The 15,468-nt window shown below is 40.8% G+C and overlaps 1 protein-coding gene across 1 annotated transcript in view; it reads right to left on the bottom strand.

Annotated features, from left to right (window-relative positions):
• ADCY2 (adenylate cyclase 2) overlaps positions 1–15,468 on the bottom strand; it is a gene marked incomplete at both ends in the record, with an annotated part of 422,955 nt that overhangs the window by 265,458 nt on the left and 142,029 nt on the right. The window contains one exon of the mRNA XM_080711368.1: positions 14,606–14,767. Within this exon, the coding sequence (XP_080567494.1) occupies positions 14,606–14,767 (162 nt within the window). The remainder of the gene's footprint in view (positions 1–14,605; positions 14,768–15,468) is intronic.

The raw sequence follows: 15,468 nt of genomic DNA, 5'->3' as shown, positions 1-15,468 counted from the left end.
TAAAGGGGAAATACATCTTTAGGTCTGGGAGACTAAGCAAAACATATTTTACAAAAGAATTTAACTTCCATTTTTGCTTGGGTAGAGTGCAAGTGAGCTTTCTGAGTTCTAAAGCTTGAGGAGCCCAAGGCGAGACACAGCGGAGAGAAGCATCCTCTCACTTCAGCACTGCCCTGGGCCAGAGATGCAAAACAGAGTCCCTTCTCTCAAGGAGCTCCTAAGATGGCACAGAAGGCAGGGAAGGGGGCAGTACACAGGCTCAGGGACAAGCTCGTGGGCCACAGAGAACTTTCTGTGGCTGATACCTATGTTCATTCTCAAGTACTGGCTGGGTGACAACACGGGGATGCTCCAGAGGCCAGAACAGACCACTAGCCCTGAGGTGAGGGACAGCAAAGCATAACCAGGGACCTGCACGTGGCTTGGCACTGCGAGAGCTCAGAGTCCACACAGGGAAGGGTGTGGTTGAGCTGTAGAAGCAGCCAGCCTGCATCACTCAGGGATTTACACACTATTCCGGGTGAGCTGGTCTATTCCACTCTGAAGGTAATAGGAAGCTGTGAAGGGGAATAAAGCCAAATGGACTGTACAAGGTCATCTAGATGCCTATGGATATGGCTGGACACTCCTGCAGCAACCTAGGCAATCAATGATACCTCCTGTCGCAGAGTTCATCCGAGGGACGAGGAGCAAGAGGGTGGCCTGGAAGACAAAAGAGTGAGTGGACAAGGACCAGGTGGGACACAGCAGCTGGGAGGCTGAGCAGGATGGAGGAGGAGATGAGGTGGTCCCCATCCGAGGCTGGGAGGTCTGGGGCAGGTGTGCCATTCAGAGGTGGACACACAAGCTGGGGAAACCTGAGTTGAGTTTGAAGGATTCTATTAGAAATGCCAGTTGGGCACTGTCCAGGGAACACTGAGTCAATTCTACTTACAACAAACATGCACTGAGGCCGAGAGCCCGAGACAGCTGAAATGATTTGTACATCATATGCATGTCAAAATCCCATCAATCAAATGGGAATGTGTTTGGTTTGGGGATGCTATATTAGATTTTCATCCTTTTAGATAAGAAATGGGGAACTTAGATTGATCCAAAAATAAGCTTGATATAGTTTATAAGATGTCTCAAAAGAACCTACTTTAACACCAGGATAAAATATCTATATACTACTACCCAGTCTTTTCATCAAAACACACAAAATTAAATCCTATATGAGACAGAGTTAAAAGAAGAAAATAACCTTATACAAATAGATATGATTAGAAATGACAGTGTTTACTCTAGAAGCTTTAGACTAATGTAAAACCTTATTTACAAAAGAAAAAATGCTTGGCTGATATGCCATAAAAATCCAAACAACTTTTACATGAATAGGTAAGCAAATGCCATCTGGGAAGAATACTTAGAAAGAGCTCAATACACAGTGGATCCTATAACACAAAGAACTAGAAATGTCCAGAAACCAATTTTCTATGAGACGTCAAGATACGACAGTCATAAGATCATAGTTCCGAGACATCTGAGAAAGACCCCTAAGGGATTCGATTAAAATGTCAATCAATCCAGGCCTCTGTTTTTTATCTGGGTCACCTTACATCACTAGAGAGAGTTCACTTTCAGCTCACTTTTCTGCTAATGACAAATAAGCCCAGATCATCCTCCTTCTATTTTCTAACTCCAGTTACATTGGCAATGTTTAAGAATACAGCCAGCCATGGTGGCGCATGCTTGTAATCCCAGCAATTAGGAGCCTGAGGGAGGAGGATTGTGGTTCGCGGCCAGCCTCAGCTACTTAGTGAGGCCCTTTGCAACTCAGTGAGAATGTTTCAAAATAAAGAATAAAAAATAGGGCTGGGGGTGTTTCTTGGAGGTAGAATGCCCCTGAGTTCCATCCCCAGTTCTGCATAAAAAGAAAAAGAAAGAAAGAAAGAAAGAAAGAAAGAAAGAAAGAAAGAAAAAGACAAACAGTAGCAAATTCTTACCAGGATATAGAAAATAGGGACCCTTAGATACCAATTAGTGGGATTGTAAATTCTTACAACTACGGTGGAGCTCAATATGAAGTTTCCCCCAAAATCTAGGAATGAAAACATTATGAAAACATTGTTTAACTCAGATATATCATTCCTCAATATTTTTTCTAATGGAACTAAAGTTAGAATATCATAATGATACATTTATACTTATGTTCATAGCATCCCACTTCAAAATAGCCAAATTATGGAACCAACCCAGGTGTCCATCGACAGATGAATGGATAAAGAAAATGTGATATTTACACCCACGCACACACGTGTGCACACAAACACACACACACACACTGGAATTCTACTCAGCCATAATGGAGAGCAAAATCATGTCATGTGCAGGAAAAGAGATGGAACTAAAGAATATTATGTTAAGTGAGATCAGCCAGTCTCAGGAAGTTAGAGATCATATGTTTTTCTCATATGTGAAAGAGAGAAAAATTAGAAAACATAAGAAACTTTAAGTAATGTAGAATGAGGCCTGTGGAATAGTGGAATGAAATTAGGAGAGAAAATTATGTATAAAAAGAGAGAACTGAGAAAGGAAATAGCTCAAACAGCAGGATGTTGATATTTGAAGGTGTTACTACTCATTTTACTAATATGTACAGGAAGGAAGAGGGGAGCAGAGTGCAAACACACCAAGAGTTGCGTGCATGTATGTTTGAATCACATTTAACCTTACTAGGAGGTATAATTTTAATGCACCGAAAAGAACATAAGAAGACATGCAAATCTAATGAAAAATATAGATATAAAGATAGCACTTCCAAAGCATAAAGCTAAAGTCATTTCCAAAGAGAAATTTAGTCTTCAATAGTTCTATGAATAAACAAGAATTTATTATCTAATACAGAAGCTAAGAATATAAAACAAAACAAAATAAAAAACCAAATAAAGTAATAAAAATATAAAAAATTAGAAAATCAACAAAAATAATAAATATATTCAACACTCATTAGCTAGGCTAATCAGGAATAAGTGGACAAAAGACAAACTCCAAGAATAGGAAATTGGACAGAGAAAAGTAACCACACATACAGAGGAAACTGGAACCATGAAGAGGTTACTCAGTTCTGTGAAATACAGTCAGAGTTTTACATGAAATAACTCAAATTAATAAGAAAATACCTGTGATGAAAACAAACTCTAGGAGAGAAAGCGAATCTAAACAGAATATTTTTTACAAGAAAAATAGATAGGGATATCAGATCTTTATAATCTAATCTATATAAGCATTGAGATTCACGAAGTTTAGAACTATAAGCAAAGCACTAGGCCCTACTCCCTACGTTCTCATTGTCAAGATAGATGCAAAAGCTTTAGGAAGGTACTGGTCAAAAGACTCAAGTAGCAAATTATAGAGAAATATAAGATAACTCACTGAGGATAATTCAAAAATTGAAGGTGAGGAATGACAGGAAGTAGAGTGAATATTGAGGGAGGGCCCACCGGGTTCTGTGTGCGATATGCCTCTACCACCCTGAACTGCATCAAGATGTATGGATACAGTGCGCCAATATAAGAAAAATCAATTTAAAATATTATATAACAGAAAAATCTCATAATCTTGTCGGGTAAAAAAAAAGTCTTTGGATAACTTCAGGACCTACTCTTTAAGGAGAGACACAGAATAACTTCTCTAAAACAAGATCTATACTTATATCCTTCAAGCTATACAATTTATTTAACTTAACCCCAAATCCCTTTAAGCATATGGCTTAAGGGGAAAATACTAGTCTGAATTAAAAACAATAGATAAATGTGTCTACTACCACTGTATTGGCCTTAGTTTCTTTTCCTAAAGGTACCAGGAAAAGCAATTAAAAAGAAAAGAAGATTTTAAAAATCACAAAGTGAGGATCTGTTTGAAGATGATATAGTTACATAACTGGGAAATTAAGAAGAAATGAAGAAAACCGCTCTGAACAAAATATTCACAGGTGGCCATAAGAAGCATGATCACTAAAGACCCATATCATCCTGGCCTGTCTGTCTGTCTCTTTCTCCCTCCCACCTTCCATCCCTCATTCCCCCTTTTCTCTTCCTGTTTTTCAGAGGCAAGGAGCCAGGGAGAGATGTTTATTTGTCCTTTCTATATGCAATCATCTGGCAAGAATTATTTTTGCTTTCCCTATGGAGGATAGCTTTGTTTAAACAAGGGTAAAATCTCCATATGTTTCTCCACTCTGAATTCTTCTAATTTTGCTGTGTTTTCCTGTATTACCATAAATATCCTCCAAGAAGGTAACTTCATATGTGATGCACCAGAGAGCTTAGCAACTTCTGACATTCCAGGTGCTGGCCTTGAAGAGTACATGGAGCAGTCTGCAACAGCTCACAGCGGAAGAGAAGACAGACTGTAGTGCAACTGTGGTCTTGGTATCTCCAGGGAGATGGACAGGAGCCACCTCCAGAAGTTATGTCCATTGGGAACCTCATTACAGGACTCAGCATGTAGGTATAAGTAACTTATGGATGCTGCAGGACCTGATCCTGTAGTTAAAGTGGGCTCTAAAGACTATAACTTGTGTACCTGAGAGACAGAAGGGAAGAAGATACAGAGAAGAAGGGATAGACTAAGAACAGGAGGCACAGAGTGGAATTGTGAAGCCCCAAATCAAGGAACACCAAAACCTGAGGCAGCCACCAGTGGCCAGGAAAGAGGTATAAATGGGTGCTTTCTCAGAACCTGCAGTGGGAACCCACCCTGCAAACACCTTGGTTCTGATTTCTCCAACATAATAAATGTCTCAGCTTATTCATTTCCACTGTTTTGGGCATCCGAATTTATTATTGCAGAATTGGTTATAATAGTTTTGGGAAACCCATATGGTACCTTAACTTGGAAGTGGGAGCAGTGGTAGGAGAGACTCAGACCCATTGGGCTGGACAGGTGCATGTCTTGAAGCCCACAACTGAAGCAGAGGATGGTCAGATCTATCATATCAAGGTGCCATGAATCTGGTCAGAGCGGCACAAAAAGCACACCCTCTCGCGTTGGCACTGGTGGGCTTCTCCGAGGCAGAGGTTCCCAGGATAGGGGCGACATGGAAATCCCAGATAGCCAGCTCTGACCCTCTACATGCCCACTCTTGTATTTCTTCTTCTCACTCCTGCCAAGGGTCAGATTGGGGAGGTGTGTCTCAAGGGTTTTCAAAGTCAAGTGTTTCATGAATCTGAGGATCTCAGACTCTCCTACATTAGCAAAGCTTTTCTCCTCCTTCCATCCATAGAGTGGAGACCCCTTAGTGCCTTTCCAGGATGGAGCTCGCTGCCTGGGGTTCACATGTAGAAAACCACAGGATGGCCAAGCAGAGCTAGCCTTGAGCTTGAGCGTCCCAGACACATGTGATTCACTTCTATCCCTAGTTGATTCCCTGGGTCATCTAGACATCGATTATGACCATACTCCACACAGTGATTTTATGTGTTCTTTCCCTTAGCTTCTATAAGTCATGTAAACTAAGCTAAAGATGTTACAGCTGCTGCTGCTGACTACCATTCACTGGGGGCTAAGTACCTAAATGGTTTGGAAACATGCTTTTTATACATAGCATCTCCTCTACTCTGCACCAGAGCAGGCAACCATGACCAGAAGTCTGCTGGTACTGGTTCCATTTCAGAGGTGAGAAGGCTGGATCAGCTAAAGACCGAGGCCTCCTCATGCAGTGCTGAGGTCTAGATTCTCCCCCAAACAATTCTGAGGTTATTGAAGATTGTGCTCAGGACCAATATCCAAGGGCAGGAAAGGAAGCAGGGCTGGAAAGAGGGAGAAAGTGAGCTCCTATACAAGCCCAGCAACTTCAGCAAATCCAGGAGCCCTCTGGAGGTAAAGTGACCTATTCTCCACATTGTCCAGCATTGCACTAAATGGAAGAAATTTATACCCACAACTCAGTCAGCCATGGATCTAGAAGGCTGCACCCCAAGGGGCATGGCCTCCGGGTAGCAGGTCTCTTCAGACAGTTGTTAAGTGGGCCGGCATGTGAAAGCCAGCTGTTGACGACATCCACAGGCCAGCAAGCCAGTCTCTCCTTGAGGAAGTTTTGGGTAGTCACTTCCATGTTCACACACACAGCTATAAGGGAGAAGATGTTGGGTCCAAACTCATACTCTGCCTGAGTCCAGAAAGCTTGCTCTGCCCACCAACCCCACAGTCCCTGACACACCGAGACATGCATGCGTTCTGAGAAGGATATGAGAAAGGCCCAGTCCTGAGCCTGGGTGAGGGCTCTCCTCCCCTAGGAGAGGTGAAACTGGCCCGCATTGTTCTCCTGCTTCGAGGTCAGCTGCAAAAGCAGAAAGTGCATCTCCTCCCTCTGCTCCAGCCTGGTCGGCTGGCGGTTCTCTGCAGACATAACGAGCCTGCTATGAGTCTGCCAGAAAGCAGTTATTATTAATACCTGATGCTTCTGAGCACTAACTATGTGCCTGGCACCATTAAGTCCTTTCCCTTTATCCTCTCATTTTATCATCCCTGCTGCTCTGGGAAGATGCCATCCTTATCATTCCCATTTTACAGATAATGAAGTCAGCCCCAGCTCTGTCTCTCCTTGGAACATCTCTCAGGGACAGTGTAGACATTCTCTCTCCACTGGACCAACTCACTGGGTTTCCTTCCCTTCCTCCTTCCCTCCTTCCTTCCTTTCCTTTCCTTTTCTTCCTTCCTCCCTCCCTCCCTCCTTTTCTCTCCTATTTTATTAGTACACTGTAATTATACATTATAATGATATCCAGAGTAATGGAATCATGCACGTACATAGTATTTGATGTGTTTCTGTTCAGATCCTACCGCCCTCCTTCCCCCATACATAATATTGAAATTGGTGTTGATAATTTCATATATAAACATAGCAGTATTTGATTTGTTTCTTTCATCAAGTCTCTCATCTCCCACCTCCCTCCCCAAAACATACACTATTCTACTAATTTCTCCCCTCTACTAGTAACTCTCTTTTGTTTTCCAATTTTTCTCCAGCTTCTGCATATGAATGTAAACGTATGGCCCTTCACTTTCTGAGCATGATATTCTCTAGAGCCATCCATTATCCTGCAAGTGACATAATTTTGTTCTTCTTTATGGATGAATATTTTTCCATTGGGTGCACATATCATAAAGGTGTCTAGAATGTGAGGAAAGAGAAACCGTTATAAACTGTTGCAGGTGAAATTTCAAAGAGCAATTAAGTAGTGATTTAATAAAAGCTAAAGATCAGTATCTTTCACAAAATATTTCCCTGTCTTAAAAATAAATATATATGTCCCTATCACTCTGAACTAAATTATGATATGAGATTTCAGTGCACCAATAAATGTATATGAAAAAATAATAAACACTTGGGATGAACAGAATCTCAGATATCTGTAAATAACCAAGCAAAGACACATGAATTGGTGAAAGGAGGAGAAAAATTATTACCAAAATGGCGAGGGAAACTTCAGCAAAAGGTGCCAAGCCACATTTAATACATACAGCATCATATCTGATACAAATTTATTGCTTTGAATGAAAAGGGAACACAGAGTTCAAATGATAGAATCAAGAAGAGGATAGAGACAGTGTATGGATGGCTGCCACTTTTAATTTTCAAAGAAAGCCTTCCTTCTCATGTTCCTTTGATTAAATCTCTAAGAACAAACTCCTGTTGTGATAGGGTTTTCCCACCTGCAACTCTGTATCTTCAATGCCTTCTTTTTAGCAGCTCTACAAAGGCTGGAAAATATACCGAGACCTCCGTCTACCATTCTACTTAAATTGCCCATCACCAACTTGAAAGCCTGTCTCTAACCTTCTTATACTGTCCTCCTGAATCATCAGAACATTTGTAATGGGATTTGATGTCCTGCATTCATTCTAAAGTCGCTGTTCACTTGCAAACTTCTCCCTGGTAGGAGGAAGATGCAGAGTTCCTGCCATTTAGAGAAGAGGGTGTATAGGTCAGGCGGTGGGAAGGACCAGGACAGAAAAGGAAGACCAGGAATGGGAAATACATTAGTTTTGCTCAAGGATTTATGTACATCAGGCAGATTCCTATATTTATCTCTTCTCTGTCCTTACCCCCATTTCTTCCAAATTATAATGCTGTTAAAACAAGTAAACACATTCTTAAACACAGGATATGGATTATGCTTAATCCATAGTTTTATGCTATACAAAATGGGCAATGGAACAGTGCCCCCCCCCTCCCTCCCTCCCTCCCTCTCTCTCTCTCTCTCTCTCTCTCTCTCTCTCTCTCTCTCTCTCTCTCTCTCTATCTTGTGGAAAAAATAAATAATACTCTGTGCTTCTCCAAAGACAAAACACTAGAAACAGAGATCTAAATTCCTAGCAATTAGTCTCCTCCACAGCCAGAAACTAGGCAGCTGGTAACCTGCTGTTTTCCTTTGAGCATCTCAGATTAGATCCTAAATGCAATTTAATTCCAGACTTCAATATACACTTCCTAAATTATATTTAAAAAGAATCATTTATGTAACAAATTTGCATTACTATTGATCACACACTGGCTACAAATGAGTGACTATATTAGATATAACAAAATTTTTCCAATTGTATCACAACTTAAATATATTAAAGCATTCACAGTGTAAAAGAATACTATAAAATTTCCTTAGCATAGAAATAATCCTGTTAGAAAACCAATAAGCACTCCTTAGTTTATCTTCTTTAATAAATATGGATTTTCATGTAACTGGTGTGCTTAAGTAAACCTATATTCCAACTCTCTCCTTCTCTGGAGAAAAGATATATGAAATCAAAATTCAGAATGTGCTATGAATAACAAATGTAAGAAAAGAGTAAGTAAATTTCAGATATAAAATGCAATGGTGATATAAAAAGAGAGGGGGGTGGCAGGTGGGGCGCAGAGTGAAATACACCAAGTGATGTGTGCGTGCATTAACATCTCACTCTGAATCTCACTATGTTGTATAATTACAATGCACCAATAAAACTGTAAAAAAAAAAGGAATAAGTGAAAATTCCTTATGGCTGGTTCAGTGTTACTCAGACAGTGACGATGAATCACAGATGCAAAACAAATACAGGACACAGATGAGTGCTTATGGTGGCATACGTGTCTCACCAAAGCGAGCTTCAGGCTGGACAGAGGTCACTGACCCCTGGGCCCTCACCCCTGGCTGGAAGGCATGACTCAAGCCTCCTACTAAGACTCCCAAACTCGCAGTACCCCAGGCCCCACTGCACAGGGCAGAGATCAGGCTGTCTTCCCAGCCTCAGTTTTCTTTTGCTTTGATTAATATGACAAGCAAAAAGGAATCCATGTGCTGTCATGGAACTTTCAGTCAAATGCGTATTATCCCACCAACTGAAATAAAAGTCTTATTTTCTAATTAATCATGAATTGGTAGTTGTTCCTACTAAATTTATTATGTAGGAATAATATATTCTTTTTCCACAAGCCATATAAAGCCAATGATCTTTAAATTTTCTGATAATTACATATTTTCTTCATTATTAAGGGATTTAAGTATTCCTTCATAATCCTAGTTTTCATAAAACATATTTCTTTGAGCACCAGCTAAGATAACAAGAAAGTAAATTATAGGAAAATTTGGAGAGACCAGTACAAAGTGAATCAGAGGAGATAACTTAAAATTATTCCTTCCTCTCCCACAGTAACTGCTGTATTCAAAATATATTTGTTCTCTTTCTCGTCCTTATCCCACTCTTCTGCCTCTCCACTGAATAACTAAGTCCTTGGGCTATGAGATGGAGCCAACAAGGCAGTATCTCTATCAGCAGAACAGGGACACAGCAAGATGTATTTATCCAAGGATGACAGGCTGGTAGGGAGATGTGTCCACAGGGGAAAGCCAAGCAGAGGAGACAGAGCCCCATCAGGAAGAGGGGGGACCCACACGACAGCAGCCTCACATGAATGGAGGTCAGAGCCTGAGCTGGAAGGGCGGGGGAGAGGGTGTTTGCTGTGAGGAAGGTGGGTATGAAGAGCAGAAGCCCAGCAAAAGAGCACCTGCGGGTTTGAGGAATGACGTTAGAGATAGGAGACTGATATCCCTCAGTGACTGATCAAATAAACAAATAACTATACCAAGAATCATGGGGGCTAAAATTCGTCACTGTTGTTCAACACGTGAAAGTCATCACGTTTAAAATCTAAATGTATGTACGTAGCTGTAAATGTGTATGGGTTTGCCTTTGTTATAAAGGCCAGCAGCATCCAAAACACATGCTATTCTGTTCTTGCTCCTAAATGACATTCTGCACAAATAAGAACCAGGGATCCTTGGAGAGATAGCTGGGGTTAGAGTTGAGCAGTGAAAGACAAAATCAGCCAGAAAGCAAGAAAGTGCCCCAAAGATGACAGGGACATGTCAAAAGGACAGAGTCCAGCTTAACAGTTGTCCCTGGACAAACCTCAGAAAATTTGAGAATGTAAATGAACAAAAGAGAGAAACACAAGACTTTATACATATTAATAAGTGAATAAATAAATTGAAAGTCTGCTTCAAAATAGGACATAGGTCTAGTTTTAAAGTAACTTCCCACAAAAGTATTAATAACAAAGAGAAAAAGAGTTTCTTGATAAGCCCAGTGAGCAGAGAGCTAATGCAAATGAACATTACAGTGTAATAAAGACAGTGTAATTCTGGGCCCTGATAGAACAGTGAGAAGAAACACCCACCATTGCCCATCCCTGCCAAAGAAACAGGGCCTGAATCTATTCATGAGGAAACATCAAACAAACTCGAGTTGAAAGAAAACTTACAGAAAAATGGGCCCAATACCTTCCAAGTGTTAACATCACAAAAAGACCAAATAATTACTTCAGCCCGAATCCCAAAAAGATCTGACATCACATTGCCATGTATAATTCTAAGATGAGCCCTTTCACTCTAGAGGTCCTTCCTGGGAAGTTGTAGAGGCTGAGACTTAGATATGTGAGTTTCCCAGCATTGGCTGTAGCATCATGCTTATACGGGAAAATGGTATTGTAGGAAATGCATACTAAAGAACCTGGGGTGGTAGGAAATCGCTTATCTTTCTAGTTTTTATCTTTTATCTTTTAGTTGCATCTTTTTATCTTTTTTAGTTTTATCTTTTTTAGTTTAGTTTTATCTTTTTAAAATTTTAATTGCATCTTTTATCTTTCAATGGTTTAGCCAGAATACTTCTCTGTATTATATTCTCAATGCATTAGTGAGCCTGTGACTATTTCAAAATTTTGGTTACAGAATATGTTCTGGATTATACTGTAAAGTGTGTTAGTCAATACCATCCATAATTTTCCATTTATCAACTAAATTTCCTCCATCCTGAGAGCTAATGTAGCCTGAGAGTTACTGTAGCCGGAGAGTATATTTGGCCAGCATTAGTGCTGGCCAAATGAATTTCCCCAGAACAATTCATCATGGAAAGAGAAAGTCAGTATTTTGGGTAACTGATAACTACTACAAGCTCTCATAGTTTGCTAATGTTAAAAGATATGTAACTAGCAGGGCGTGGTGGCTCACGCTTGTAATCCCCACACTTGGGAGGTGGAGACAGGAGGATTGTGCAAGTTCGAAGCCAGCCACGTTGGCTTAAGAGACCCTGTTTCCAAATAAAAACATATTAAAAAATAGGTCTGGGAGTGTAGCCCAGAGGTAGAAAGCCTTCCAGGAACCCCAGTACCACCAAAGATATATAACTAAATCAAAGTCTTAATTCGAATCCTTGCAAAGCAAATATACTCCTCATTTGATGGTTCAAAAGGTGGGTGATGCTGACTGTTCAAGCATCCTTTATTTTACATAATATAGTTTAAGAAATGGCACCACAGCAGCATAACCACCAAATTCTTAGCATTCTAATTTATATACACCGTGCATAAAAAGAATGCAAAAAGCGTTTTCCTCGCACTCGAAGCCAGTGGTATTTTTAGGCGAGATTTTCAGCAGGAGCCCAAAGTAGGAAACACTCTTCTCCACATATTCGATGTTTCCCCCCTAGCTTTTTGTTTCAAAGCACTTGGAATATCCCACCTTTCTCAACTCTGGGAATCTTATAAAAATTATGTCAGAAAGCATGGGAAATGGACTCAGTGTCTTTATTTATTTTCAATAAAATATGACATGCTGTGAAATAAAGCATTTTTATGCTTTCTGCTATTCCAGAATTATCTTATCTCTATGCATCTGCCCATATGAAGTATTTTTTTTTGCTAGTTTGGGAATGTGGTAATTAAAAATTAAGGTTATATTATTCCCCCATTTTTATTAATGCAAGCATATACAAATGCCTTCAAAAAACCAACTTAATATGTTATAAACCACAATACAATTGTGTAAAATCCATTTTCTCCTTTTTTTGTACTGGGTCTTGAATGTGGGTATTATACCTCTGAGTTACAAGCCCAGCCCTTTTTATGTCTTGCTAAGTTTCTGAGGTGGGCCTTAAACCTGCGATCTTCTTGTCTCAGCCTCCCAAGTACTGAGATTACAGGCATGTACCACCATGCTAGGTTACTTTTTCTCTATTCTTTAAACTCTATTTAAATAATATTTTAAACGGTTTTCTCTATTCTTTAAACTCCATTTAAACTCTTATGGGCAGGTATTAAAATCCTCTCTTCCAAGATTATTTTTTTTTCTGTTATATCCACATCAGCAGAAACTTTATTTTTTCACGAAGGAGATGAGAGACAGGTACAAAATGTTGAAGGATGTGTTCCAGAGGAATCTAAAACTGCTGTGAACCATGAAATGTTTGAGTGGTGATGGCCAGGGGGCAGGAGGCCTTCCCCTCAGTTATTTCTGGAATGTAACCCAACTGAGCAGATCATGGAACTGTTGCTACTATTAAAACATACCCACCACCCTGACCTGGATGTGACAATCTCATCTTAAGCAGAATGGCTCAAATAAAAGGCGGGGCAAAATTTATGGGCGACAGGAGAAATGCCCTAGAATAGAAAGGAAATAGAACTTGGTCCAGAGCGTGTTCATGCACAGAGGAGTGCTGCTCCGACTTCTTCCCAGGCACAGCTTGACTGTTCTTCTTTTGAGTGTAATGATAGTTGCCAGAGCCTGGGGCTTGGGGGAAATGTGCAGACGCTGGCCGAGGTGCACACTTCCAGTTCTAGGGATCTAAGGTACAGCGTGGGTGGTGATGGTGATGGATGTGTTGGCTAATTTGATTATGATCATTTTTACACCATGTATATGTACATCATTATGTCGAATGCCTTAAAGTTATACGATCTTTACTTGTCAACCATATATGTTAAAATAAAAAACTCCACCTTGGTTCTTTTACTTGGTTACCCACTTGCCAGCTGCCTCTGTGTCTCAGGTGGAACAGGTCACCCGTATGTATCGCATGGGCTACACAAGGGGATGCATCTTAGTAATGTACTAACAAGCCAATGTGAAACCTGGACCCGCTGTGTAAAGCCAGAGGCCGTGTCCTGGGCACTCGGGGGCAAGGAGGTGTACTGCACACAGATCTCTCCGATTACTCTTAATGAATATGATCTTATGAACAGCAGTAGAAGAATGTTGAGTGAATGGATCCCTAGAAAGCTTTCAAGCCAACAGAAATTATGCAGGATGTAGGGGAAGCCTCCATATCCATCTCAGCATCCCATCAGGTGCACAAAAGACTATTTCCTCAGAACCCACAGGGCTCAGGTGAGCCGGGTCTACAATCCCCTTTCCTGGGACAGGACATAGCTCAGTGGAAGAGCACTTATCTGGCATCCACCCTGGCACCATTAAGACAATAAATAAAAATAAAAACAAAATCTCCTTTCCAGTGGCAGAATGCTATTCATAAGAGTAAGAGTCTCAATCTCACTATATTTCATATCACAGCTACATAACTGTTCTCCCTAGAGAAAACTAAAATATGCTTTTTACAAGCAAAAGAAAGGACTATTAAGAACAACTCCACATCACTGACCTTCATGTGACAGAGCTTTTAAAATGCTTCTAAGTAATGACAGAGTGTTTTATTGGAAATTTCACTTCTTACTAAAGCAAAATTTGCTGTTATAGCATTTTTAAGAGCTATGCTTGTCAATACCCATGGACTTGCCAGAAGACAGAGAAATGAAGAAACTTTTCCCTTCGTAAAGAAAGAGGTGTGGGCGAGTTACAAGTTTAATTGTATAGATTATTTCACCTTAAAATAAGAATACTAAATGATAATGCACAATAAGAATACCTTTAACCATCAAAAATTGTATCACCATTCAGCAATCAAGAAAACTGAGTTGCCATATCCAATGCTCCAGCTAACACTAGTCGCACTGCTGCTAGTGGCTTAGTGGCTGTTGGCTTCACCAAAAATGGTAGGGTGAGGCTGGGTACCCCTTAGTGATATCAGGGACAGCAGCAAGTAGCAACTGCCAGGTACCAGAACAGACACAGCTGTTACGGGAGCCTGGGGCATCTTCCCTGGACCCCCAATGTCTGTATTGGACCATGGTCCTTGGTGCAGAGGGACACTTACCTGCCAGACCAGACACAGCCATAACGGGAGCCTGGGGCATCTTCCCTGGACCCAAAGTCTGTAGCAGGCCATGGTCCTTGGTACAGGGGGCACTTACCTGCCAGACCAGGTGCTCTTTGGCTCCCGGTGTTGCAGACAGGCAGACACTCAGCACGATGGTGTGGGAGGAGGAGGTGAGGACGCTGGCGATGATGGCATCTCGCATGTTGAAGGGCAGCATGGTGTACACCACGAAGATGATGAAGAGGAAGAAGGACACCTGTGGTAGAAATAATGTGGAGAGTCAGAGTGTCCCCGTTCCTAAGGGTATCCCTTTCCTTCACAGCAAAGGCAGCAAAACGACACTCTCATTTAAGAAACCATCACATGACAAAATAGGACAGACTATTTTAACAATAAGACTGTGATGGAAAAAAGAAGTTACAATAAACAACTTAAAATATACTATTTTCATGGAAAAGAGTCCTGGCTAATACTCTGGGGATTTGGGTTTGGGTTTCTAAGCCATGGTGGACAGTATGTTAACTTGAGTGGTGTCTGGTCCCAGAAGTGAAGCTGGTCTTAAACTTCAGTATCTGGCTTTAGTTAGTGAAGGTGGGTAACAAAGAACACAGTTTGGAAGGTTCTGCTCTTGAAGAGCAACTGGGCACTTCCTTCAGGAGAGGCAAAATATAAAGTAACCACATGACTCAGCAATCCCGCTCCTAGGTCTAGCCCTGAAGATGTGAGAACGCACCTCGAAGAAGTGCGTGCTCGTAACAGGACTTGAATCACAGCTCAAAGACAGAAACACAAATGCCTATCAGGTCATAAATGAACAAACATCTGGCACATGCACAGGATAGAATATTAGTCACACAGTGAAAAAATACTGATGCATACTGTACAGAGTAGATGAACCACAAAAGCGTCAGGGTGTGGAAATGGATCTTGGACAAAATACAAGACTTCCACTTCTAT

The sequence above is a fragment of the Muscardinus avellanarius genome (assembly GCF_963383645.1).
Source record: "Muscardinus avellanarius genome assembly, chromosome: 1".
NCBI classification, from domain to species: Eukaryota; Metazoa; Chordata; class Mammalia; order Rodentia; family Gliridae; genus Muscardinus; species Muscardinus avellanarius.
The sequence above is the reverse complement of the archived record's forward strand: the minus strand, read 5'-3'. Positions and strand labels throughout refer to the sequence as shown.